A 24,073-nucleotide genomic window follows, 5' to 3' on the forward strand; every position below is an offset into this window, starting at 1 on the left:
GGGTTCAAGAATTATATGTTGGTTTTGGATTTCTGCTATTTTACTTATTGACCCTGGAAGTATTTCTACTGAAAGTCAGATAGTTAAGAAATTGGTTTCTGTGCTCTGGAGTCGTGGCCGTGCTGGAGAGCTGCTAGTGGGGGGCAACTGGTGGCCTTGGTAGGGCGTGAAGGGCGGACCGAAACGCCCCCCTTCCCATGAGGTTTTAGTCGCCCCAGGAGCAATTCCTGAGTGCATGAGCCAGGAGTAACCCCTGAGCATCGCCGGGTGTGACCCAAAAAGAAAAAAAAAATTGGGGGGATCACACCTGACAGTGCTCAGGGCATACTCCTGGCTTTGTACTCAGGGATCACGCCTGACAATATTTGGGTAGTGCTCAGGGGATCATATGGGTTCTCAGGGATCTAACCTGGATTAGCTGCGTGCAAGGCAAGTGTCTTACCGGCTGTTCAATCACTCTAGTTCTCTAATTCAATAGTCTTGATAGGAATTTCCATGGAATACAAAATAAACTTCTCATACTAATGAATATGTCTAACATGGTTTCAGGATGTAAGTCAATAAAAGTAAATAGAATTAAGTTATTACTGATTATTATCAATTTATTCTATATAAGTAATTAAATAATGTAAAAGAAATTTTATTTTCCTATTGCAGTTAAATATTTAAAAGGTAATTTTAGGGTCTGGAGAACTAGAACAGCAGATTAGGCATTTGCTTTGCACATGGCCAATCCGTGTTTGATCCCTGGCATCCCATAAGGTCCCCCGAGCCTGCCAAAAGTGATCCCTGAGCACAGGGACAGAAGCAAACCCTGAGGGGTTAGAGAGATGATACAGTTGGTGGGTACTTGCCTGCACCCTGCTGAGCTAGGTTCAATCCCTGGCACCCCATATGGTCTCCTGAAGTCTGCCAGGAATTATTCTTGAATGCAGAGTGAGAGGTAACCCCTGAGAATCACCAGGCATGGCCCCAAGTAAAAAAAAAACACAGGAAGATATTCTCAACTATTAGTTGTTTTTTGTTTGTGTGTGTGTGTGTGTGTGTGTGTGTATGTGTGTGTGTTTGCTTTTTGGGTCACACCCAGCAATGCTCAGGGGTTACTCCTGACTTTGCACTCAGGAATTATTCCTGGAAGTGCTCAAGGGACCATATGGGATGCGGGGAATTGAACCCTGGTCGGCAGGTGCAAGGAAAATGCCCTCCCCGCTGTGCTATTGCTCCAGCCCCTCAACTACTAGTTGTTTTTTTTTTTCTTTTTGAATCACACCCGGTGATGCTCAGGGGTTACTCCCAGCTCATGCACTCGGGAATTGCTCCTGGCGGTGTTCAGGGGACCATATGGGATTCTGGGAATCGAACCTGTGTCGGCCATGTTGGCTGTGTGCAAGGCAAATGCCTTACCCGCTGTGCTATCGCTCCAGCCCCTCAACTACTAGTTTTCATTTATTTACTTTTATTGTTCTGTTAGTTGCTTGGGTCCACACGCAGAATGCTCAGGATTTATGCTGACTCAGTGCTCAGGGAGCACTTCTCACAGACCATATGGGATGCCAGGGCTCAAGTCTGGGTCAGTCACATTCAATTCAAGGCAACCACCTACTGACTGAACTACCATTACAGCCTATATTTTTTCTTTTTTTTTTTTTTGCGTCACACCCAGCGATGCTCAGGGGTTACTCCTGGCTCATGCACTCAGGAATTGCTCCTGGCATTGCTCAGGGGACCATATGGGGTGCTGGGAATCGAACCTGTGTCGGCCATGTTGGCTGCGTGCAAGGCAAACGCCCTACCCACTGTGCTATTGCTCCAGCCCCCATTACAGCCTGTTTTATTTGGGTTTATCGTACAGTCAGTGCTAAGGGATGCTCCAAGCATGGTACCCAGAGTGGCTCCCAGCAGTGTTCAAGAGACGATGCAGGGGCTGGAGCGATAGCACAATGGGTAGGGCATTTGCCTTGCACACGACCAACCTGGGTTCAATTCCCGACATCTCATATGGTTCCCCCAGGCACCACCAGTAGTAATTCCTGAGTGCAGAGCCAGGAGTAACCCTGAGCATCGCTGGCTGTGACCCAAAAAGCAAAAAACAACAAAAAAAAGCGGTTCCCCAGACACACACCACACCACCACGTGCTCAAGCTCTTTGAGCTTTTGCCTGGCTCACATCAGACACTTTCAAGGAAACTCACGCGAGAACTGTGAGAAGTCATCACTAGGGGCGCTGGAGCGGAGACAGTACCCTGGTGCTCTTTGGACTTGTGTGCAGCAGGCTGAGTGAGTGAGGGTCACCCCCAAAGGACGGAGACTTGTAGCCTAGGTTTGTTCGGGGATAACAGTGATTCTATAGGGGCAGGAAGGAATGCTTTATGTGCAGAGCATGAGACGGGACGGGAAGGTGAACTCTATGGTTAGAGTGTCACGAGGTCTCTCTGAGCCAATGCAGAGGGAACAGTAAGCTCTACAGATACCACTGGGGTTGGATCCCCCTGCCTCAAGCCCCAGCCTCTGACAGTTGCAAGACCTTCCAGCTATGCTAATCATGGGGGGGATGCTGGTTCCCTTGGCAACAGCTGGCCCCTAACAAGGTCAGGACTCGGAGCCTTCCCAGCAGCCTGGAAGGTCAGGGAGCTTGCAAGGAGGAACTCCAACTTTACCCCCCCATAACAACAACTAACTAAATAAAGAAGGGCTAGAGCAATAGCATAGCAGGTAGGGCGTTTGCCTTGCATGCGGCCGACCTGGCCAACCCAAGTTCGATTCCTCCGCCCCTCTCGGAGAGCCCGGCAAGCTGCCGAGAGTATCTTGCCTGTAATCTCGCCTGCACGGCAAAGCCTGGCAAACTACCCGTGACATATTCGATATGCTGAACACAGTAACAGCAAGTCTCATAATGGAGACGTTACTGGGCCCGCTTGAGCAAATTGATGAACAATGGGAGGACAGTGCTACAGTGCTACTCTGCACCTATGAGAAAGTCAAAGTTTAAGAGGTTGACTTTGGGCTAGACAGATAATACAGGAAGGGAAGCACCATTCACCTGATATGCAGCCAACCAGCGTTTGATCCCTGGCATCACTTATGCTCTCTATTCACTGCCAGGAGTCATTCCTGAACATCAAGCCAGGACTGGTGTGACCAAAAAATAAAATTGAGGGGCTGGAACGATAGTACAGCAAGTCAGGCCTTTGCCTTGCACCCGGCCGACCCAGGTTTGATTCCCAGCATTCCATATGGTCACCCAAGCATCGCCAGGAGTGATTTCTTTTTTTTTTTTTTAAACATTTAAAGATGCTCGACTCAGGGTTTTATTTTTTATTTATTTTTTTGCTTTTTGGGTCACACCCGGCGATGCACAGGGGTTACTCCTGGCTCTGCGCTCAGGAATTACCCCTGGCGGTACTCAGGGGACCATATGGGATGCTGGGAATCGAACCCAGATCAGCCACATGCAAGGCAAACGCTCTACCCGCTGTGCTATTGCTCCAGCCCCCAGGAGTGATTTCTAAGTGCAAAGTCAGGAGAGTAACCCCGGTGCATCGCTGGGTGTGAGTGACCCAAAAAAAGAAAAAAAAAAGAGGGGGCCCAAAAACAAAACAAAAAAAAAAGAGGAGGCTGGAGAGATAGTAAAGCAGGGGCTATGTAGTTGCAGATGGCCAACCTGGGTTCAATCCCCATATTCCACCACCGGGAGTAATTCCTGAGTGCAGAGCCAGGAGTGACTCCTGAGCATTGCTGGGTATGGCCCTAAAACAAACAAACAAACAACAAAAAAAAAGAATTGAAATCAAAAAGTTGGAGTATAGCTGAAAAGACGGAGCATGTATTTGAATATGGGAACTCCAGGTTTGATCCTCCGTACTCTGTGTGGCCCCCCCCAAACAAAACCAAAAAAGATAAAAAATTGACCATATCATTACTCTTTAGGAACAAGAGAAGCATCTGTCCAGAGAAAGTTACATGCACAGAGGGTCCTGTGGCACCTTTAACTGTAAAAACCAACTAATCGACCAAAAAAAAAAATAGAAAAAGAAGAAAAATAAAAAGAAACAACCTAAATGTTCACCACCTGTGATTAAATAAAATAGATTTCTTTGGGATATCTACAAACTGCTAGGAAGACATGGACAGAGGAGAAAATCACAAACTTTAAAATCATATACTAGGGCACAGTGGGTAGGGCGTTTGCCTTGCACACGGCTGACCCGGGTTCAATTCCCAGCATCACATATGGTCCCCTGAGCACCACCAGGGGTAATTCCTGATTGCAGAGCCAGGAGTGACCCCTGTGCATAGCTGGGTGTGAACCAAAAAGGAAAAAAATAAAAAATAAAATAAAATCATATTTGCTCGAGCGGGCCCAGTAACGTCTCCATTGGAGACTTTGTTGTTACTGTGTCTGGCATATCGAATACTCTCGGTAGCTTGCCAGGCTAAAGAGCCAGATCATCAGGAACACACAGTATCTGCAGGAACACAACAAATCTCACAATGGAGACGTTATTGGGCCCGCTCGAGCAACTCCATGAACAACGGGAGGACAGTGCTACAGTGCAAATGACCAAATTAAGGAAATATTAACAAAAAATAACAATGTCCAACATTAGAAGGCTATGTTTACAACAGTTAAGAAAGGGAGGGGGGCTGAAGCGACAGCACAGCGGGGAGGGCGTTTGCCTTGCACGCGGCTGACCCGGGTTCGATTCCCAGCATCCCATATGGTCCCCTGAGCACTGCCAGGAGTAATTCCTGAGTGCAGAGCCAGGAGTAACCCCTGTGCACCGCCGGGTGTGACCCAAAAAGCCAAAAAAAAAGGGGGGGGAGTGTTATCTGATAGGTATAGTTAATTTGTGATATTTACATAATATATTGCACGATTAAACATAAAGCAAAGAAAATGAATAATATTAAGTAGAGGAGGACATAGACATGTACAAGTGGTTTCTATTAGAAAACAAAAAACCCCTTCTAAAACAAATCTCACACAGTAAACTGTCTGTATACAGAAGGGAGAAAAAAAGACTATTAACAACCTTCTCCCCCACCAAACTGTGACTCTCATTGAGTGGTGTGATACAATAGATTTTTACGTCTTTGTGCCTTTTTCTACTAAACCTAATCTCTTTCCTAACACACATGCACACGCATACACAACACACACACACAAGCCCAGCAGCAGAGCCCCTCTCTGCACATGTGAGGCCCAGGATATATCCCCAGCGGCCCAGCCATGTCCAAATCCCACAACAACAAACAAATAAGCTGCCTTTTTTTTTTTTTTTTTGCTTTTTGGGTTACACCTGGAAATGCACAGGGTTTACTCCTGGCTCTGTACTCAGAAGTTACTCCTGGCAGTGCTCAGGGGACCATATGGGATGCTGGGAATCGAACCTGGGTCAGCCGCGTGCAAGGCAAACGCCCTACCCGCTGTGCTATCTCTCCAGCCCCTGCCTTTTTTTTTTTTTAATTATTATTAGTGAAACACCATGAGGTACAGTTGTAGACCTACAAACTTTCGTGGTTGAGTTTCAGTTATACAATGATGGAGTACCCATCCCTCCACCAGTGCCCATTCTCCACCACCAATGATCCCAGTAGCCCTCCCCCCATCCCCCACCCCGCCTCTGTGGCAGGGCATTCCCTTTTGCTCTCTCTTTCCTTTAGGGTGTTGTAGTTTGCAATAGAGGTTTTGAGTGGCCATCGTGTTCAGTTCTATATAGTCTATTATTAAGCTGCTTTGTTTTTGTGCCATGCCTAGCAGTGTTCAGGCTTAGTCCTGGCAACTGGGGGATCCTATGTGGTGCCAGGGTGACCTGGGCTGGGCCAGTGCAAAGCTAGGCCCTACCCATTGGACTGCTGCTCCAACCCAGAACTAAGCTTATCTCCAAAATTCAAGGTGGGTAGGTAGTCACAGTCAGGCATTTTTGAAGACTGAAAAGTAATACTGAAACAGATGCTATAAATTGTACTCCTGTTTACCTATTTGTACAACTACTGAAATTAATCAAGAAGTTTGCTCACACATTATACTTATTACTGTCACTGTCACTGTCCTCCCATCGTTCATCGATTTGCTCGAGCGGGCCCAATAACGTCTCCATCGTGAGACTTGTTGTTACTGTTAGTGGCATATCCAATATGTCATGGGTAGCTTGCCAGGCTTTGCCATGCGGGCGAGATACTCTCGGTAGCTTGCTGTGTTCTCCGAGAGGGGTGGAGGAATCGAACCCAGCTCAGCCGGGTCGGCTGCGCGCAAGGCAATTGCCCTACCGCTGTGCTATCACTCCAGCCCATAGTTATTACATAATGCTTATTACACACCTGCTCATGACAGTAAAATATATTGACAGTCAAATGTGAGAGCATAAAGAGTAAAAAATGCGATTATTCACTTTTAACTGCCACTTAGTTCCGTGTCAAGGATGTGAATGAGTTAAGCATTACTACTGTTTCTGTATGGCATCACTAATTTTTCTACTCAGGCTTCACAAAATTTCTGAAAAATTCAAAATGCAGCTGATTAAACAATTTTTTTTCTCTTTGGATCACACCCAGCGATGCACAGGGGTTACTCCTGGCTCTGCACTCAGGAATTACTCCTGGTGGTGTTCGGGGGACCATATGGGATGCTGGGAATCCAACCTGGGTTGGCCGCGTGCAAGGCAAACGCCCTACCCGCTGTGCTATCGCTCCAGCCCTGATAAACAATGTTCTAACAATTCTTAATTTAGCTATTTAGAGGTTTGCTTTTTTTTTTTTTGTCATACCCAGTGATGCTCAGGGCTTATACTTCTGTCTCTGCCCAGGGATGACTCCTGGAGGACTCGGGGGACCATATGGGATGCCGGGGATTGAACCCAGGTCGACCACATTCACCCCTACCTGCCGTACTATTGTTTTAACCTGTTTCTTACATTTATAGTTACATTCTTTCAGTTGTTCTTTGTCTAGGGTCGTACCCAGCTTTGCTCATCTGCAGTGCTGTGGGCAGAACGGCGGTCCGCTGCGTGCAAGGCGAGCTCCTTATTCTGTACTATCTCTCAGGACCCAAGTTTTCTTAACAGCACTTGTGGTTTCCTTGTCTTCCTAACAAGTAATTTTGGATGGCTGGCTCTTCTCCTTTTATCGTGGCCACACTCTGCAATGCTCAGGTGTTGGGTAACTTTGGGATGTCTTTGCCCCTCCTCAGGGAGGTTAGGCTTATTGAGTTACTCCCACGATAGTGCCCCTGAGGCAAACCCAATTCCATGAAGCACTAATAATCCTATATTGCTTTTCTCGTTCCTTTATTTTACTTGCATAATTTAGCAATGTTCTTTTTGTATAGACACAGAAATACAGTTGATGCTGTGCTTTTGTCATATGGGAGTCAATTGACTCTGAAATGATATTTACTCTGGGCATCCATCATATTTATTTACTTACTTGTTGTTATTATTTTTCTTTTTGCACGCAGCCAACATGGCCAACCCGAGTTCGATTCCTCCGCCCCTCTTGAAGAGCCCGGCGAGCTACCGAGAGTATCTCGCCCGCACGGCAGAGCCTGGCAAGCTCCCCGTGACGTATTCGATATGCCAAACACAGTAACAAGAAGTCTCATGATGGAGATGTTACTGGGCCCACTCGAGCAAATCGATGAACAACGAGAGGACTGTGACCATGACCTGTTGTTATTATTATTTTTGTTTATTTATTTCAATTATTTATTATTTATGATTTTTTTTTGTTGTTTTGGGGGGGTCACACCCATGCACAAGGGTTGCTCCTGACTCATGAACTCAGGAATTACTCCTCGCGGTGCTCAGGAAACCATATGGGATGCTAGGAATCGAACTCAGGTTGGCTGCATGCAAGGCAAACGCCCCACCTGCGGTACTATCACTCCAGCACCCCCATCCATCATATTTACTTGACCTTAACCTACGTTGTCCTTACGTCCTAACACCCCCAAAAGAAAGATCCAGATGAAGGGATTGAATGGAACCAGGGCAAGCTGTAAGCTACCTTGTCATCGAAAGGGAACAAGCTAAACACCATAAGTATAATAAGTTAAGAGCACGGTCATGGACAAACTCTGTCATGACCCAAAAAGAAGCAACTGAATAAGGACCCTGCTGGGGTTCGGAAAGAGTAACCTGGCCTAAGGACTGTGATCTGGAATATATAGTGCGATGTCCCTAGGAAGAGCTAACCTTTAAGATTAATATATCTCTTACTGTGTCCATACAAAATGACTAGAAATATTATAAAAAGTAAATTTACTATGATTGTTTAAATGGATTACTAGCTGAGGGGAGGAGAAAGCAATACCTTACCCTGGATGGAATCCCACCCTTGAGGGCGTCTCCTAGTATTCTGGGGTGCTGAACCCTCAGATGAGATCTTGTCCTTGAGTTAATCCCCTAGAACTTCCCCTGAAGGAGTGGCTTTACCTCTGTTTGTTGTTATGACGGCTGGAGCGATAGCACAACGGATAGAGTGTTTGCCTTGCATGAGGCCGACCCAGCTGACCCGAGTTCGATTCCTCCGCCCCTCTTGGAGAGCCCGGCACGATACCAAGAGTATCTCGCCCGCATGGCAAAGCCTGGCAAGCTACCTGTGACGTATTTGATATGCCAAACACAGTAACAACAAGTCTTACAATGGAGACGTTACTGGGCCCGCTTGAGCAAATCGATCAACAACAGGAATACAGTGCTCCAGTGCTCCAGTTGTTATGACAATAGTCAACCCACCCCACCTATGTGTATAAAGATTTCTATATAACTATGCTGTAAGGTGTAAGAGGGGTAGAGGACCTTGAGGTCTACGAGGAGACTAGGATGAGGGAACTCTGATGACTGGGACTACGACCAAATTTACGGCAGCTGTAGTGCAGTATGGGAGAGATCGGACTATGCTGGGGAGGAGAGAGAAACTAACTGGCTACCGACCAGCCTGGGGCCCTGTCCCTGTTTCCCTGATCCCCTGGTACTTCGTCCGTCTGTCTCCGTGGGCTGGCAGGGGAAATGGTTTTTGGTCACCCAACGCTTGAGTCCCTAGCGCACCCACGCCTTTTCTTTGAAACTTACACTCCAGGCTGGGTGCTTGGGCTTATTCCTTGCAACAGTTCTGGGACTGTACCCAGACTGGCACACAGGGAAAGCACACACTTCAGTTTCTTTCTTTCTTTCTTTCTTTCTTTCTTTCTTTCTTTCTTTCTTTCTTTTTTCTTTCTTTTTTTTAATAATTTATTTCTTTATTGAATCACTGTGGGAAAAGTTACAGAGCTTTCAGGTTTAGGTCTCAGTCATGTAAATATCAAACACATTTCCCTTTACCAATACTTATTTTTAACCCCGAACCCCAATAGAACCCCACCTCCCACCCCTCCCAATTCCTGTGAGGCAGATGAGTTCTAGTTAATACTCTATCTACTTTGACTAGATACATTGTTTCGATAGAAGATGCACAATTATTGTTTAGAGTTTACGACCCCCCCCAATCAGACATGCTGAAACAGCGTTGTGAAATGATTTGCTTTCTACAACTTGGTTTAAGAATAAAATGATGTCGTGCGGCCGCAATAGTGGCCACGCGGTTTTGGATTTCTGCTATTTTACTTATTGACCCTGGAAGAATTTCTATTAAAAGTTAGATAGTTAAGAGATTGGTTTCTGTGCCCTGGAGTCGTGGCCGTGCCGGAGAGCCGCTCGTGGGGGGCAGCTGGCGACCTCAGTCGGGCGTGAAGGACGGCCCATTACGCCCCCCTTCCCATGAGGTCCCTGCCGCCCCCAGCCGCGGCTCAAACCTGCTGTCCACAAGGCTCCCGTTCGGCCGCCATCTTTCTTTCCAGAGAGGAGCGGGCGTTTCTTTCTTTTTTTTAACCTCCCAAGAGGCATTAGAAGATAGTACGATAGAGAGGCCACTTGCCTTACATAAAGCCAACTATATAGGGTCCCCCAAATGTCACCAGGCGTGATCCCTGAGCACCAGCGGATGTGGCCCAAATGCCAGAAACCAAAGGGTCTCAGGGAGTCACCTTCATCAACACTGGCCAATTTATCAACTCTTTGGTGCTATGCAGAGCAGTGCTCTAACCCTGTACTCTCTCCTGGCTCCAGCAAGATCCTTTCTGTTTGTTTTTGGAGGGCTCAGGGAGATGTATGGAGTGCCGGGAATTGAACCTGGGTCTACTGCATGCAAGGTAAATGCTCTGCAAGCTGAATTATTGCCTTGGAACTTCCCTTTTGTTTTTTGCATTAAGAAAAAATTATGGGGGCTGGAGCAATAGCACATTAGGCATCTGCCTAACAGTTAGGGCATTTGCCTTGCACACGGTTCACCCAGGTTCGATTCCCAGCCTCCCATATGGTCCCCTGAGCACCACCAGTAGTAATTCCTGAGTGCAGAACCAGGAGTAACCCCTGAGCATTGCCGGGTGTGACCCAAAAAGAAAAAAAAAAAGAAAGAACAAGAAAAAGAAAAATTTATGGATCACCATCAGAGGTGTTTGGAGACCATTTGATGCTGGAAGTTGACCCTGGGCCCCTGCAAGCAAAGTATGTGCTTGAACCCTTTATTTATGTTATTTTCTCGTCCCTCTCCCTTTTTCGATGGAGAAGCATTCCTTTCCAATTGTTTGATGAAGTCAGCATGTATTTATTGCTTATATTTCCTAAAAAGGAATTTAGTCTTCTCTTCTTCAGAAATTTTTAGCACTGAGCCTGAAGAGGATGCACAGAAACTGTGCAGAAAGGCTGGAATGGGCATCGGGCAGAGTGTTCTGGAACGTGCAAGGCCCTGGGAAAGAGAGAGGAGGGGAGAGAGGCAGAGAAGAACGGGCGAAGGAAAGAAAGAGAAGAAGAAAGGAAGGGAAGAAAGAGAAGATAGAGAAGGGAGGAAGGAGGGAAGGAGTAGACGGAAGGAAGAAGAGAAGGAATAAAGGAAGAAAGGAGGGAGGGAAGAAAGGAAGGAGGGAGGGAGGAAAGAGTGAAGGGAGGAAGTGAAGGAGAGAAGAAGGGAAGGAAAGAAGAAAGGAAAGAAGAGAGGGAGGGAAGCATGGGAGGAAGGGAGGAAGGAAAGAAGGGAGGAAGGATGCTGGCCAGGAGATATTATAGAGCTTAGGGCACTTGTATAGTAAGTTCCAGACCCAGATCTGATTCCTGACTCTTGATACCTTGATGGAACATGACCCCCGAGCACTGTTGGGCATAGCCTGTAGTCCCCCGAACCACATCCCGTGTGACTGAGGTTGGAACTGGGGTCCCAGCACCGCAGGCCCAGCCAGGGCAACACCTCGTCCTTCGGTCCTTACACTGAAGAGCCGGCCCAGACGGGTATCACCAGATATCACCAAGAGTGGCCCGTGGGAAGGACCTCCGCAAAGAAAGCTGCCAGAGAGTGTGTCCAGAGTTCAATCCCCAGGGGCTGGAGCGATAGCACAGTGGGTAGGGCGTTTGCCTTGCATGCGGCTGACCTGGGTTTGATTCCCAGCATCCCATATGGTCCCCCGAGCACCGCCAAGAGTAATTCCTGAGTGCAGAGCCAGAAGTAACCCCTGTGCATCGCCGGGTGTGACCCAAAAAGCAAAGCAAAAAAAAAAAAAAGTTCAAGCCCCAGCACCCCATGTGGTCCTCTGAGCATGCTCTTCTGAGCCCTGAGCCTAGAGCAGGAGAGCACCGAGTGCACCCAGGTGTGGTCTAAGAAAGAAAAAAGAAAAGAAAGAAAAAGAAAGAGGGAGGGGGTATGGTGCCTTCAGCAGGTTAATCTGTACCTGTGAGGCGAGTGCATCAGCAGCCTGATGGCGCCTTCAGACTTCCAGATACCCCAAAATTGCTGCTGTGCCTTTGGTCACACCCCAAAAACTTGGGGCAAAGTTTACCAAGAAAGTAAACGGCCAAAAGTTAGGTATGTGGGAAACACACCCACAAACCACCTCCAGCTCAGCTATATAATTGAAGGCATGGCCTCTCTGGTTCCTGATTGAACTGCTTAATGGCCATGATCCCAGAGACTCAGAAACAAATCTTGAAACCCAGTGACTTTTGGCAGAAATGAGTCTGGTCCCTGCAGTACGTTACCGGTTCTGGGCCAACCCAGGTGGGAATAGGTTTCATGCCTTGGCCTGTTCCCCTGGAGGCCCAGTGGCCACCATCCTTCAGAGGCTACTGGACAGTCAGGTTTGGGCCCACAGTGACGAAACTTGTTGGGCCTCATGGGATGGGGGGGGGGGAACCGGACCTGTCCTCTCCACCCCAACGAGACCCCAAGTCATTTCCCACGAATGGCCTCTCTGGCTCCTGATCAAGCTGCTTAACGGCCATGATCGCAGAGATTCAGGAGCAAATCTCAAAACCCAGAGGCTTTTGGCAGAAATGCGTCCGGACCATGCAGTAGGTTACTGTCGCCGGGCCACCCCAGGGGGAAAGGGTGCTGTCCCTCCGCCTGCTTCCCCCTGGCGGCTCGGTGGCCAGCATCCTCCAGAGGTCATTGGACAGTCAGGCTTGGATCCACAGTGACAAAACTTGTTGGGCCTCACGGGATGGGGTTGGAGCCAGGCCTGTCCTCCCCACCCCAACGAGACCCCAAGTCATCACCCACAAATGGCCTCTCTGGCTCCTGATCAAGCTGCTTAACGGCCATGATCCCAGAGACTCAGGAGCAAATCTTGAAGCCCAGTGGCTTTTGGCAGAAATCCCTTCAGATTTAAGTGTTAAAATTTCAGAATTTCAAAATCACATGGCCCTACTGCAGCCACGCAACATCATATGTTATTCATAACCAGCATGGTCATGGTCCTCCCATTGTTCATCAATTTGCTCGAGTGGGCCCAGTAACGTCTCCATTGTGAGACTTGTTGTTACTGTGTTTGGCATATTGAATACATCATGGGTAGCTTGCCAGGCCTTTGCCGTGAGGGCGAGATACTCTTGGTAGCTTGCCGTGCTCTCTGAGAGGGGCGGAGGAATCGAACTCGGGTCGGCCATGTTGGCTGTGTGCAAGGCAAACGCCCTACTGCTGTGCTATCGCTCCAGCCCTCATAACCAGCAATAGAACACAAATTGTCTACTGTTGCCTTTTCAGCAACAGATCTGAGTGTTGGGGTAAAATCTCAAATAATAATGGTGGGTCTGGTGTCGAAATATTGAATGTGATCAAAGTAGAGAGAGAGTAATGTGGAAATCATCTGCCCCACAGGTAGGGGGAAGGTGTGGGATGGGGGTGTACTGGGGTTTTTGGTGGTGTAGAATGGGCACTGGCGAAGGTGCGGGGGTTTCATTGTATGACCGAGACTTAGACCCGAAAGCTTTGTAACTGCTTTCCCGGTGATTCAATAAATAAAATTATAAAAAATGAAAAAAAAAGAAAAAGAAAGAGGAAAGGAACGAAAGGAAAGAAGGAGGGAGAGAGGAAGAGACTGGAAGGAGCTTGGGAACGGAGAGAGGTGTAGAGAGCAGCTCTTCCCATCATGACTGTCCGTTGCAGGAAAGGTCTGATGGCAGGGGTCCGGGAGCTGGGGCAGGAAGTCACAGGAAGTCACTCGGATTCATTGTGAGGGGAACTTTGGGCTACCCTTGGGTATTAGTCCCATCAGTGCTCAGGTATCTGGGATCTAGCCCCCCCTTCCCCCGCCGGAATAAACCCTTCATTTATTTAGTTTTTTCTTTTTGGCTCACACCCAGCGATGCACAGGGGTTACTCCTGGCTCTGCACTCAGGAGTTTCTCCTGGCACTGCTCTGGGGACCATATGGAATGCTGGGAATTGAACCCGGGTCGGCTGCGTGCAAGGCAAACGCCCTACCTGCTGTGCTATCTCTCCAGCCCCTGGAATAAACCCTTTAAAATATCCAGCCCTCCTGGATATTTTCACTGATCTGTGGTGAAATGAAAAAGAAGGAATTCTGGGAGCTGGAGCAATAGTCCAGCAGGGAGGGCACTTGCTTGTTTGATCTCCGGCATCCCATAGGGTCCCTGAGAACTTCCAGGAGAAATTCCTGAGTGTACAGCCAGGAGTAACCCTTGAACACTGTTGGGTGTGACCCTGAACCAAAAACAAACAAACAAAAACATAAAAGCAAACAAACAAAAACAAGTCAGTGGCGCCCTTAGGCACATATTTGTATAGAGAAAATGAAGTGAAGCTACCAAAGCTCTTTTCTGGGAAGACTCTGGACTTCTTGTCTATTCTTCTCTATGTCTGTCCTAAAACAAAGGCCTGTGGGTGAGATAGCACAGTGGGTAAGGCGCTTGCTTGCCTGGCATGCAGCTGGCCTGTTCTTCCTGGCACCCCATACGGTCCTCTGAGCCCCACAGGAGTGAGCCCCTTGCCTCCCCTCCCCCAGACCTGGAGGAAGATACCCGGGGAAGGGGCACCCAGGAGAGCTGCAGTGACATCCGGACTGGGGGGGGGGGGGGGTGAGGGCAGGATTCCTTACTGCTGAGGGCAGTAAGGTTGTAACGGGACCCCAGAGACGGTCCTGGAGGACCAGGGGAGGTTCACCGTGGGTGAGTGACAGGAGCAGTCAGACTGTCCCCGCACCGCAACCCCGGCTCCATCCCGGTCCCCCCCACACTACAAGCACGGAGGGTTCAGCTGCTTTGGAAGGCGCATCCCGGGCGCCAGGGTGCGTGGCTGGGGGGCTGCTCTGCTGTAGCGGGGCTCTAGCACGGTGTGTGTGTGTGTGTGTGTGTGTGTGTGTGTGACGCAATCCTCGATTGCTCCTGAGGTCCATGCAGCCCACTGGGCACAGGGAAACGGACTCCAGGGGTGTGTGTGTGTGTGTGTGTGTGTGTGTGTGTGTGTGACGCAATCCTCGATTGCTCCTGAGGTCCATGCAGCCCACTGGGCACAGGGAAACGGACTCCAGGTGTGTGTGTGTGTGTGTGTGTGTGTGTGTGTGTGTGTGTGTGTGAGACGCAATCCTCGATTGCTCCTGAGGTCCGTGCAGCCCACTGGGCACTGGGAAACTGACTCCCAGGGCGCAGGGAACAGCCCCGAGATGCAGGGTGTGTGTGTGTGGCGGGCGAGTCTCTGCAACGCCACCCGCAGGGTCCGCAGGTGGGGGACCGGGCCGGGTCGCAGCTGCGGGGGTGGCGGCGGGAGTCGGGTGAACAGGGCGAGGCGGAGCCTTCCGGGGGCGTGGCCACACTAGGGGGCGTGGCCTCAACGGATGGGACGGGCCTCCGCGGGGCGGGGCGGGGCCTCCGCGGGGCGGGGCGGGGCGTGGCGGGGCGGCGCGGAACGTGCGCGCCCGCGACTCCGTTTCCCTCCGGAGGCGTTTGCCCAGCGCCCCGCGTCCCTGGGGGGCGGCGGCGGCGGCGGCGGGCGGCGGCGGCGGCGGCGGGGGGATCCGGAAGTCAACACCATGTCGAGTCTGCACAAGAGCCGGTAAGGGGCGTCTGCTGCGGCCCGGGCCTCCCGCGCCGCGCTGCGCAGGGGGCGTCGCTTCCGCCGGGAACCGGGGTGGGGGGCCCCACCCCCGCCTCTCCGGGCAAGGGGTCTCGGGGAGCCGCTTTGCGACCTCCCTGGCGGGGCGCCCGACGGGGCGCGGATGGAGGTGCGGCCGCCTGGCCCCTCCGCTACACGGGCGCCCCTTCCCTCCCCCCCGTCGTAGCCCCCCGTGGCCCCCCGCCCTGCCCCGGCTCCCCACCCCCCCCGCTCGGTGCTCCCGCTCCCGCCTCAGTGCTCCCCTTTGGAGCCGCTGCCCCAGGACTTCCTCTCCCCACCAGATGCTGCACCGGCCCGGCCCGTTGTTGGTTTTGTTTTTTTTTTTTTTTACTAGAAATGCTGGATTTTCCAGTCTGTTCTTTCCCCGGGGCCAGATCCCAAAGCAGTGGGGCAGAATTGTCCTCATTCTTCAGTTCTCTTCCAGAACCGGCTTTCTCAGGCCCCAAGCCCCCTCATGGCTGAGTATTTTCTTGAGCCCAGAGAGCTGCATGCCCGTGACGCGGGGCCCGTTGTCCACCGATCAAATTACTCCAGCTTCCTCGGGTTCTCCGAGTTCAGATCTGGGCCCGCCAGCAGGAAGTGGCCGCTGCATGCCAGCTCACTGTACATTAGGATGAGTCTTAATTTCAACGGGCTCCTCGGAGAAGTGTAGCAGGGCCAGACTCCCTCTGGGCTGGGAGAAGTAGAAGCAGCTGTGCAAGTTCCCCAAAGCTGCTTGTGGACTGGACGCGGGCTCCGCTGGCATCGTCTTTGGGACCGAGGACTAGGCTGGAAGCGTTGGGATGTGAGGGAGCTTGGCCGCAGGGCCTGGTCCTTTGTGTGTGCGCCTCAGGGAGGGGGATCCAGGATCGAGGTTGTTGCCTTTTCTTCTCCGCTTCCCTTTCTAGGATTGCAGATTTCCAGGATGTCCTAAAGGAGCCCACGATTGCCTTGGAGAAGCTTCGGGAACTTAGTTTTAGTGGTAAGAGGCTCCGAGCTATTCCGGGCTTTTCTGGAGCCCCTCGTGGGCTGGGGTGCGAGGGAGCTGTCGGAGGCCACACATGGTCAGTTCCGGGGCCTTCCCAGGACAAGGAAGTGCCAGCCGATGGCTTGGAGTTTGGAGGGGCTTTCCAGAACCTGTCAGCCCCAGGTGGGGACTTTAGCCAGTTCCTGGGAGTAACTAGAGAAAATGGGAGAAGTTTCCAGAGTTGGCGGTTTTGGGGGCAGCTTGGGGAGGCGTGCGGTGGCTCCTGCCTCTTTTCCTGGCTGGAGGTCAAAGTCATCTTAGGGGATAATGAACTTTGGTCGCTGAGAAAACGCCAGCCTTGGGCTGTTGACTAGGATTAGCTGGAACTCCGCAGTTTGACTTAGCTGGGTTGGCTCCTTTTGGTGGCAGTCACTGGGCTTGAGCCTGGGCAAGGACTTGGGAGGGACGGGTCCTCCTCCATCCGGGGCCAGTTCCGGCTGTGGGGGGGTCGCCCTGCCCTCTCCTCTCCTGTTTACACACCTGGTGCCATGGTAACAGCTCCAGTGAGGTTCCCAAGGCTGTTGCCCTAGAAGTTGGCCTTGCTTTTCAGGATCTGATGCTTTGGCCCCCAAGCGATGGGATTTCGTGGAATGTCAGGCCTGGAGGAGGTGGCCTCGGTCGTCATAGAGAGCGTGTTTGGTTTGGCAGTCGTACTCAGGGGTGCTCAGGGCTCATTCCTGGTAGAGTTTGGGGGCACCGGATGTGGTGGCCAGGCTTGGTCGTGGGTCGGCCACCGGTAAGGAACCGCGTGTGGCTCTTTACCTGCTGGACTGTCCTGCAGCCACAGACAGTTGAGATCCGACCCCTCTGCCCTCCAGGGACGCTCTCACCCAGACCAGGGCAGCGAGACTTTCTTTCCTTATTCCGGATGATTGTGGAGACCCGGTGAGGAAGTATGTGGGAAGCACCAGGTGTTGGCTCAGCTCTGGTTGGAAGGGGCGGCTTCTGGGGGGGACAAGGTGCTGGGTGACACCCACTCGGTTCTTCTCTTTTGGGGGATGGTTCACAGTCAGCCGTGTGGGGCTGTTTCTGACTCTGCTCTATGGATTCAGCGGAACTTGGCGTGAAGCAGTGCTCCCTCAGGCGAAGGGGTGCTCTGGGCCTTGGGGTGGCTCCTTGGCCATTTCTTACCTGTTTGGGGCTCACCCCGCAGTAGGGGGTCATAAATGTTAAAGAAATTCTGTTAACCACTTGTCTGGGTTCCTGCTATGATGGTGCTTCTCAGGATCTGATACTTTGGCCCCCAAGCTTTGGGATTCATGGAATTTCAGGCCTGGAAGAGGTGGTCTTGGTGGTTACAAATGCTCTGGAGAAGTTGCAGTTCCCTAATTGATTGATAGCTTGGACCCACCCTCCCAGTGCAGTGCTTAGAGCCAGCATCTTGCTCAGTGCTTGGAGGTTGCTCCTGGTGGTATTCGGGGGGTCACGAGGTGCCAGGGATCAGACCTGGGGGAATGCTCTGGCCCATTGAGCAGTCTCTTTGGCCTATTATTATTGTTGTTGTTGGTTTGGGGGCTAGACCTAGGGTGCTCAAGGCTTACTCCTGGTTCTGTGCTCAGGAATCATTCCTGGTAGGCTTGGGGCATGCAGCCCAGATTGGAGGCAGGCAGGGAAGTGTCGTCTCTGCTGTAATATTTTTGGGTTTTTTTTTTTTGCTTTTGGGTCACACTTGGCAGTGCACAGAGGTTACTCCTGGCTCCTGCCCTCAGGAATTACTCCTGGCGGTGCTCAGGGGACCATATGGGATGGCTGGGAATCGAACCCGGGTTGGCCACCTGCAAGGCAAACGCCCTCCCCGCTGTGCTATCACTCCAGCACCTCTATTGCTCTCGCCCCCAAGGCTCTATTACTGTAACAATTACTACTCTTGGCTGCACCCAGAGCCGCACCCGACCAGGCAAATGCTCTGTCCTGGAGCCAAATTTCCAACTGCAGAAAGCGTCGCCCCAGAGTGCCCTTGGAGGACATAGGGCTCGGGAGGGGAGTCAGCACAGGGAAGTCTCTGTTTCATCCTGGCTTGGTCTCAGGGCGTAGCTCCCCAAGAGAGGTTCTGGGTGTGGCCTGGGATATCGCAGACAGAGGCTGCTCTGGACTCAGGAGAGAGGTGACGGGCGGGACCAGCCCCCCTCCAGGGCCTCTCTGGGCGAGTTGCTGGCCACTCGGCTCCAGCTGGGGGTTGGGGGCCACAGCAGGCCCGGTGACCGTTCCTGCTGTGTCCACAGGCATTCCCTGTGAGGGAGGACTGCGCTGCCTCTGCTGGAAGGTGGGTGTGCCTGGGCGGGGACCCCCTTCCTCCTGCATGACCCTCCCGCTCCCCCGAGCACGCAGGGTTTCTCCTCTGAGCCCTGCCAGGATGCCCAGGGTTGGCCCTACTCAGGATCCCCGACTGGCCCCGTGGGACCCTGGGAGCAGTAACCCCAGCCTGGCCTCCAGCCCTGGGGACCCGGGTCCTCAGCCCGCTTGGCGAGGGGCCCTGTGAAGGGAGGCCACCCCCTCCTGCGCCCCTGCTTTGAGCCTTCCCCCGCCCCCAGTCCGCCTGCTCTGTCCTGGCTGGGGGCTGGGGTGGGGGGGCACTGCCTGAGCCTTACCCCCCCCCCCCCCCCCCCCCGTGTGCAGATTCTCTTGAACTACCTCCCCTCGGAGCGAGCCTCGTGGGCCTCGGTCCTGGCCCGGCAGCGGTGAGAGCCAGGAGACGGGGTGTGGGGGGAGGAGGGGGTGCAGACGGACCCGGGACCTGCTGCCCCCCCCCCCCCCATGGCCTCTTGGGACCAGCCCGCCGCCCTCCCTCCAGAGAGCTGTATGCGCAGTTCCTGCGGGAAATGATCATCCAGCCGGGCATCGCCAAAGCCAACCTCGGGGTGTCCCGGGAGGACGTGACCTTCGAGGACCACGTGAGTCCGGGCCCGGGGTCAGCGGCAGCATCTGAGGCTGCAGACTGGAGTCCTCTTTCTCCAGGTGCCCCCCGTGGGGGTTGGGGGTGGAGGGTCTGCACCGTGGGTCTGCACCGTGCTCCCGCGGTCTGGGTGGGGGGGTGGGGGCGGGCGCCAGATGTGCCCTCATGGCTCAGTCCCTGCCAGCGGCCACAGTCCCGGGGTGTTAGCGTGAGAGTCGGGGCTGCGGGGCCCTGCTCCAGCTCTCCCCAGCACCGTGCTCCCCGCAGCCCCTGAACCCCAACCCCGACAGCCGGTGGAACACCTACTTCAAGGACAACGAGGTGCTGCTGCAGATCGATAAGGACGTCCGGTGAGCACGCGGCGCGGCCCGACCTCCCCCTCCCTGCCTCGGTGTCCCCGTGTGGACCGAGGCGGTGGGAGGAGCCTCTGCTGGTGGCTGGGGCAAGGCCCTATGGCAGTGGTGACAGGTCAGAGCTCTGTGGGGCAGTAGGGCGGCCCCCTGGCCCCGCCAGGGACATATCGGGGCCTCGCTCCACCGTTAAGCTGCACACCCTGCGCCAGAAATGAGAAGGAGCCTGCGGCATGTTGCACGGGCGTCTTGCCACGTGTCTGGAAACGGGTGCGAGTGGCCGGGCTGGTGCGGAGCTGCTGGGAGCCCCTGCATGGCCAGGGGAGGTGTGTAGGCCGCGTGGCCTGCCTTGCCCATGGCCAGCCCAGCCAGGTCCCAGACAGTCCCCGCGGAAACAGGGCCTTGCTCTCCGCCACTAGGGCGGCCTGGACTCCCGTGTATAAGCCCGAACCCTGGCCTGACCTGGTTCTGGCCCGTGCAGCACATGTGCATGGGTGAGCTGGAGTGTGTGCGAGTGTGATGGGTCGCCTTGTGAGTGTGTGTGTGAGTGAGGCAAGAGGATGAATCGCTCTGAGTGTGGGACAGGACGATGGATCACTGTGTGAATGTGACGGGCCGATGTATCACTTTGAACATGTGTGAGTGTGACAGGATGATCGCTTCGTGTGTGTGACAGGAAGATGGACCCCGGAGTGTATGTGTATGTGAGAGACAGGAAGATGAAATCACTGAGTGTGTGAGAGTGTTGAATAGGGGATGATTGCTCTGTGTGTGACAGGAGGGCGGATCACTTTGTTAGTGTATGAGTGTGACAGGAGAGTGGGTTACTAGTGAGAATGGGACAAGAGGATGGGTCACTCTGTGTGAATGTGACAGGAGGATGAATTGCTCTGTATGAGCGACAGGAGGATGGATGGCTTTGATTGTTCTGTGTGTGTGACAGAAGGATGGATCTGTGTGTGTGTGTGTGTGTGTGTGTGTGACTGACAGAATGGGTGACTGTCACTGTTGAGTGTGACAGGAGGACAGATCACTGTGTATGATTTTGCGTGTGTTTGTGTGACAGGAAGATGGCTCAGAGTGTGTGAGTGGTGTGTGTGTGACAGGATGATAGGTCATTGTGTGACAGGAGGAGGATGGATCACTGTGAGTGTGACAGAAGAATGGGTCACTGTGAGTGTGTGTGTGAGTGTGACAGGAGAATAGGTCACTCTGTGTATGAGTGTGACAGGGGTATGGATCACTGATTGTGTGACAGGAAAATGGATGATTGTGTATATGACAGGATGGATAGCTCTGTGTATGACAGGAGAAAATGGATTGCTTAGTGTGAGTATGACAGGAGGATGGATCTGTGTGTGTGTATGTGTGTGTGTGTGTGTGTGTGTGTGTGTGACAGGATGGATCAGTCTGTGTGACAAGAGAATGGATCACTATTGAGTGTGGCAGGACAGATCACTGTATATGATTGTGTGTGTGACAGGAAGATGGCTCAGAGTGAGTGGTGTTTGTGTGTATGACAGGATGATAGGTCATTGTGTGACAGGAGCATGGATCACTGAGTGTGACAGGAGAATAGGTCACTGCGTATGAGTGTGACGGGTATGGGTCACTGAGTGTGTGTGACAGAAAAATGGATGATTCTGTGTGTGTGTGACAGGATAGATGGCTCTGTGTGTCACAGGAGAAAATGGATTGCTTAGTGTGAGTGTGACGAAGGGATGGGTCACTCTGTGTGGGTGTGACAGGAGGGTGGATCACTGAGTGTATGTGAGTGTGACACGAACATAGATTATTCTGTGTGACCGGAGGATGGATCAGTTCTGAGTGTGTGTTTGTCTGTGTGTGTGTGAGAGAGAGTGAGAGGGAGTAGGATGGGTCGCTCTGTGAGCAAACTCCATTCACACCGTGCCCACCCCATGGAACTCCGTCCCTGGATGCCCCTCGGCCCCTCAGCCTTGGTCGTGGTCGTGGTCATGTCCTGCAGGTGTCCAGTGCCTTCATTTGCGACACGGCCCGCCCTCCTCACTCTCCCCTGCTGCAGATATGTTTTGTTGTTTGGGGGACCAGGTGAGGCGGGCCCCCCGGCTCTGGGAGCCTTCTCCCAGCCCTAGACACATCATTTTGAGGTGGAACTATGATATAGCTTGCTTCGCTCTGTCTCCCCTTCCCTCCCTTTGTTGTTGCAGTGACTGGTGGTTGTGCACGCTTGCGCACGAGCCTGCATGTACACTGAAGGGAAAATGCTTTTCAGAGGCACGGGGGACCACACCTGGCGGTGCTCAGGGCTTGCTCTTTCTCTGTGCTTAGGGGTCACTCCTGGTGGGACTGCGGGACTGTATGGGGTGCCAGGGATCGAATTTAGGTTGACCATGTGCAAGGCAAGCACCCTACCCGCTGTTCTCTCTCTCTTTGTCTCTCTGCCTCTCATCTCTTTGGGTCACACCCAGTGATGCTCAGGGGTTCCTCCTGGCACTGCACTCAGGAATGACTCCTGGTGGTGCTTGGGAGACCCTATGGGATGCCAGGGATCGAACCCAGGTCGACCGCATTTTTTAGTTTTTCTAATGAAATGTTACTAATTACAATCTTTCAGGGTGCTCAGGGGATGAACCCGCAGATCCTCCCACCCCCGGCCTAGCACTGTCTCCTGCTTCCTCTGCAGACGGCTGTGTCCAGACATCTCCTTCTTCCAGAGGCCCACCGAGTACCCGTGCCTCCTCATCCTGGACCCCCAGAACGAGTTTGAGACCCTTCGAAAGCGTGTGGAGCAGACCACACTGAAGTCCCAGACCGTGGCCCGGAACCGGAGTGGGGTCACCAATGTGAGTGGCATCCGCCCCCCACCTCCCCTCAGGCTCAGCCTTCTCCTTCCTGGGGTCACAGGCCTCGTCCATGGGGCCCCTGCCCTGCCCATTGTCCCGGGCAGCCTCAGTGCCACAGGGACCCCTGGAGACTCTTTCTGGGTGGTTATTTTTTTTGGCGGGGGGGAGGGGCAGGGCTGGACACACTGGGTGTTGCTCGGGGCTTACCTCTGGCTCTGCACTCAGGGAGCACTCCTGGTAGTACTCGGGAACCATGTGGGATGCTGGGGATCGAACCCGGGTTGGCCAAAAGCAAGCGCCCTATCTGCTGTCCTCTCTCTCCGGCTCCTCTGGATATTTTTTTTGATGGTTTTTTCTTCCTTTTTGGGTTACACCTGACGATGCTCAGGGGTTACTCCTGGCTCTGCACTTAGGAGTCATTCCTGGCAGTGCTCAGGGAACCATATGGGTGCTGGGAATCGAACCCGGGTCGGCCACGTGCAAGGCAAACTCCCTACCGGCTGTGCTGTCTCTCTAACCCCTTGATGCGGGGGGTGGGGGTTATGGGTGCTGCCGAGGATCGAAGCTGGAGCCACATGTGAGCAGGAAAATATACTGACTTGGCCCCAGCCTGAGCATCGGGCAAAGACCCTCATCTCTGTGTCTTCCCTTTTCCACGGGAAAACGGGGACCCGTTCAGAAATGCTGGCGGGCGAGCCCGAGACCCCACTGCCAGTGTCAGTGCTGCTCTGCGTTGCGTGTGTGGGGTTTAGAGAAGCTTGTGGGACCATGAACTTGCCACACGTCACAGTGACGCTGACCCCTGATGCTGGTCCATGACCAGTGGCCCAGAAGCTCAGTGCTTCTGCCGGATGTCCCAGCTGAGTGCAATCCGGATCTTGGTGTTGCATTGGGATGCTGCTTTTTTTTTGTTGTTGCTTTTTGGGTCACACCCTGCGATGCTGAGGGCTGACTCCTGGCTCTGCACTCAGAAGTCACTCCTGGCGGTGCTCAGGGGTCCAATAGGGATGCTGGGAATCAAACCCGGGTTGCAAGGCAGATGCCTTCCCCGCTGTGCTATCCCTCCAGCCCCTGGGGTGCTGTTTTAATCCCTCTAAGTAGTTTTGTTTTGTAGGGCCCCACCTGCAGTGCTCCAGGCTTCCTCTTGGCTCTGCACGCAAGGATTGCTCCTAGCCACTCAACCTGTACGGTATTGGGTTGACTGTGAGCAGGGCCGGCACCCACCCGCTTGTCCTCCCCACTGTGCTCCGGCCCCCTATGCTTCAAGTTTTTGTTTTTGGGCCATACTCAGTGGTTCTCAGGGCTTACTCCTGGCTCTGTGCTCAGGGATCACTTTTGGCAGTACTCAGGGACTCTATGGAGTGCTGGAGATTGAACTCGGTTCGGGCACATGCAAGGCAAGAGCCCTACCTGCTGTGCTATCACTCCAGTCCCTTCTTCAATTTTTTAACCCTTTTTTTTTGGGGGGGGGAACGGACATGTCCGGTGATGCTCAGGGGTTACTCCTGGCTCTGTGCTCAGGAATCACTCCTGTCATGCTCAGGAAACTTATATGGGATAATGGGGAT

The 24,073-nt window shown here is 52.7% G+C and overlaps 1 protein-coding gene across 2 annotated transcripts in view; it reads left to right on the top strand.

The window, feature by feature from the left end:
* The window catches only part of TBC1D13 (TBC1 domain family member 13), a 99,476-nt gene that overhangs the window by 69,136 nt on the left and 6,267 nt on the right, over nt 1-24,073 (top strand). Inside the window, exons 2-8 of one of the 2 annotated variants that reach the window (XM_056108809.1) lie at nt 15,315-15,371; nt 16,319-16,392; nt 18,660-18,700; nt 19,054-19,115; nt 19,229-19,328; nt 19,598-19,680; nt 22,346-22,505. In XM_056108809.1, the coding sequence (XP_055964784.1) occupies nt 15,349-15,371; nt 16,319-16,392; nt 18,660-18,700; nt 19,054-19,115; nt 19,229-19,328; nt 19,598-19,680; nt 22,346-22,505 (543 nt within the window). In that variant the 5' untranslated portion in view covers nt 15,315-15,348. Of the gene's footprint in view, nt 1-15,220; nt 15,372-16,318; nt 16,393-18,659; nt 18,701-19,053; nt 19,116-19,228; nt 19,329-19,597; nt 19,681-22,345; nt 22,506-24,073 lie in introns of those variants that run through there. The other variant, XM_056108808.1, reaches the window with a different exon arrangement.

The sequence above is a fragment of the Sorex fumeus genome, unplaced genomic scaffold (assembly GCF_029834395.1).
Source record: "Sorex fumeus unplaced genomic scaffold, SorFum_2.1 ptg000233l, whole genome shotgun sequence".
Taxonomy (NCBI): domain Eukaryota; kingdom Metazoa; phylum Chordata; class Mammalia; order Eulipotyphla; family Soricidae; genus Sorex; species Sorex fumeus.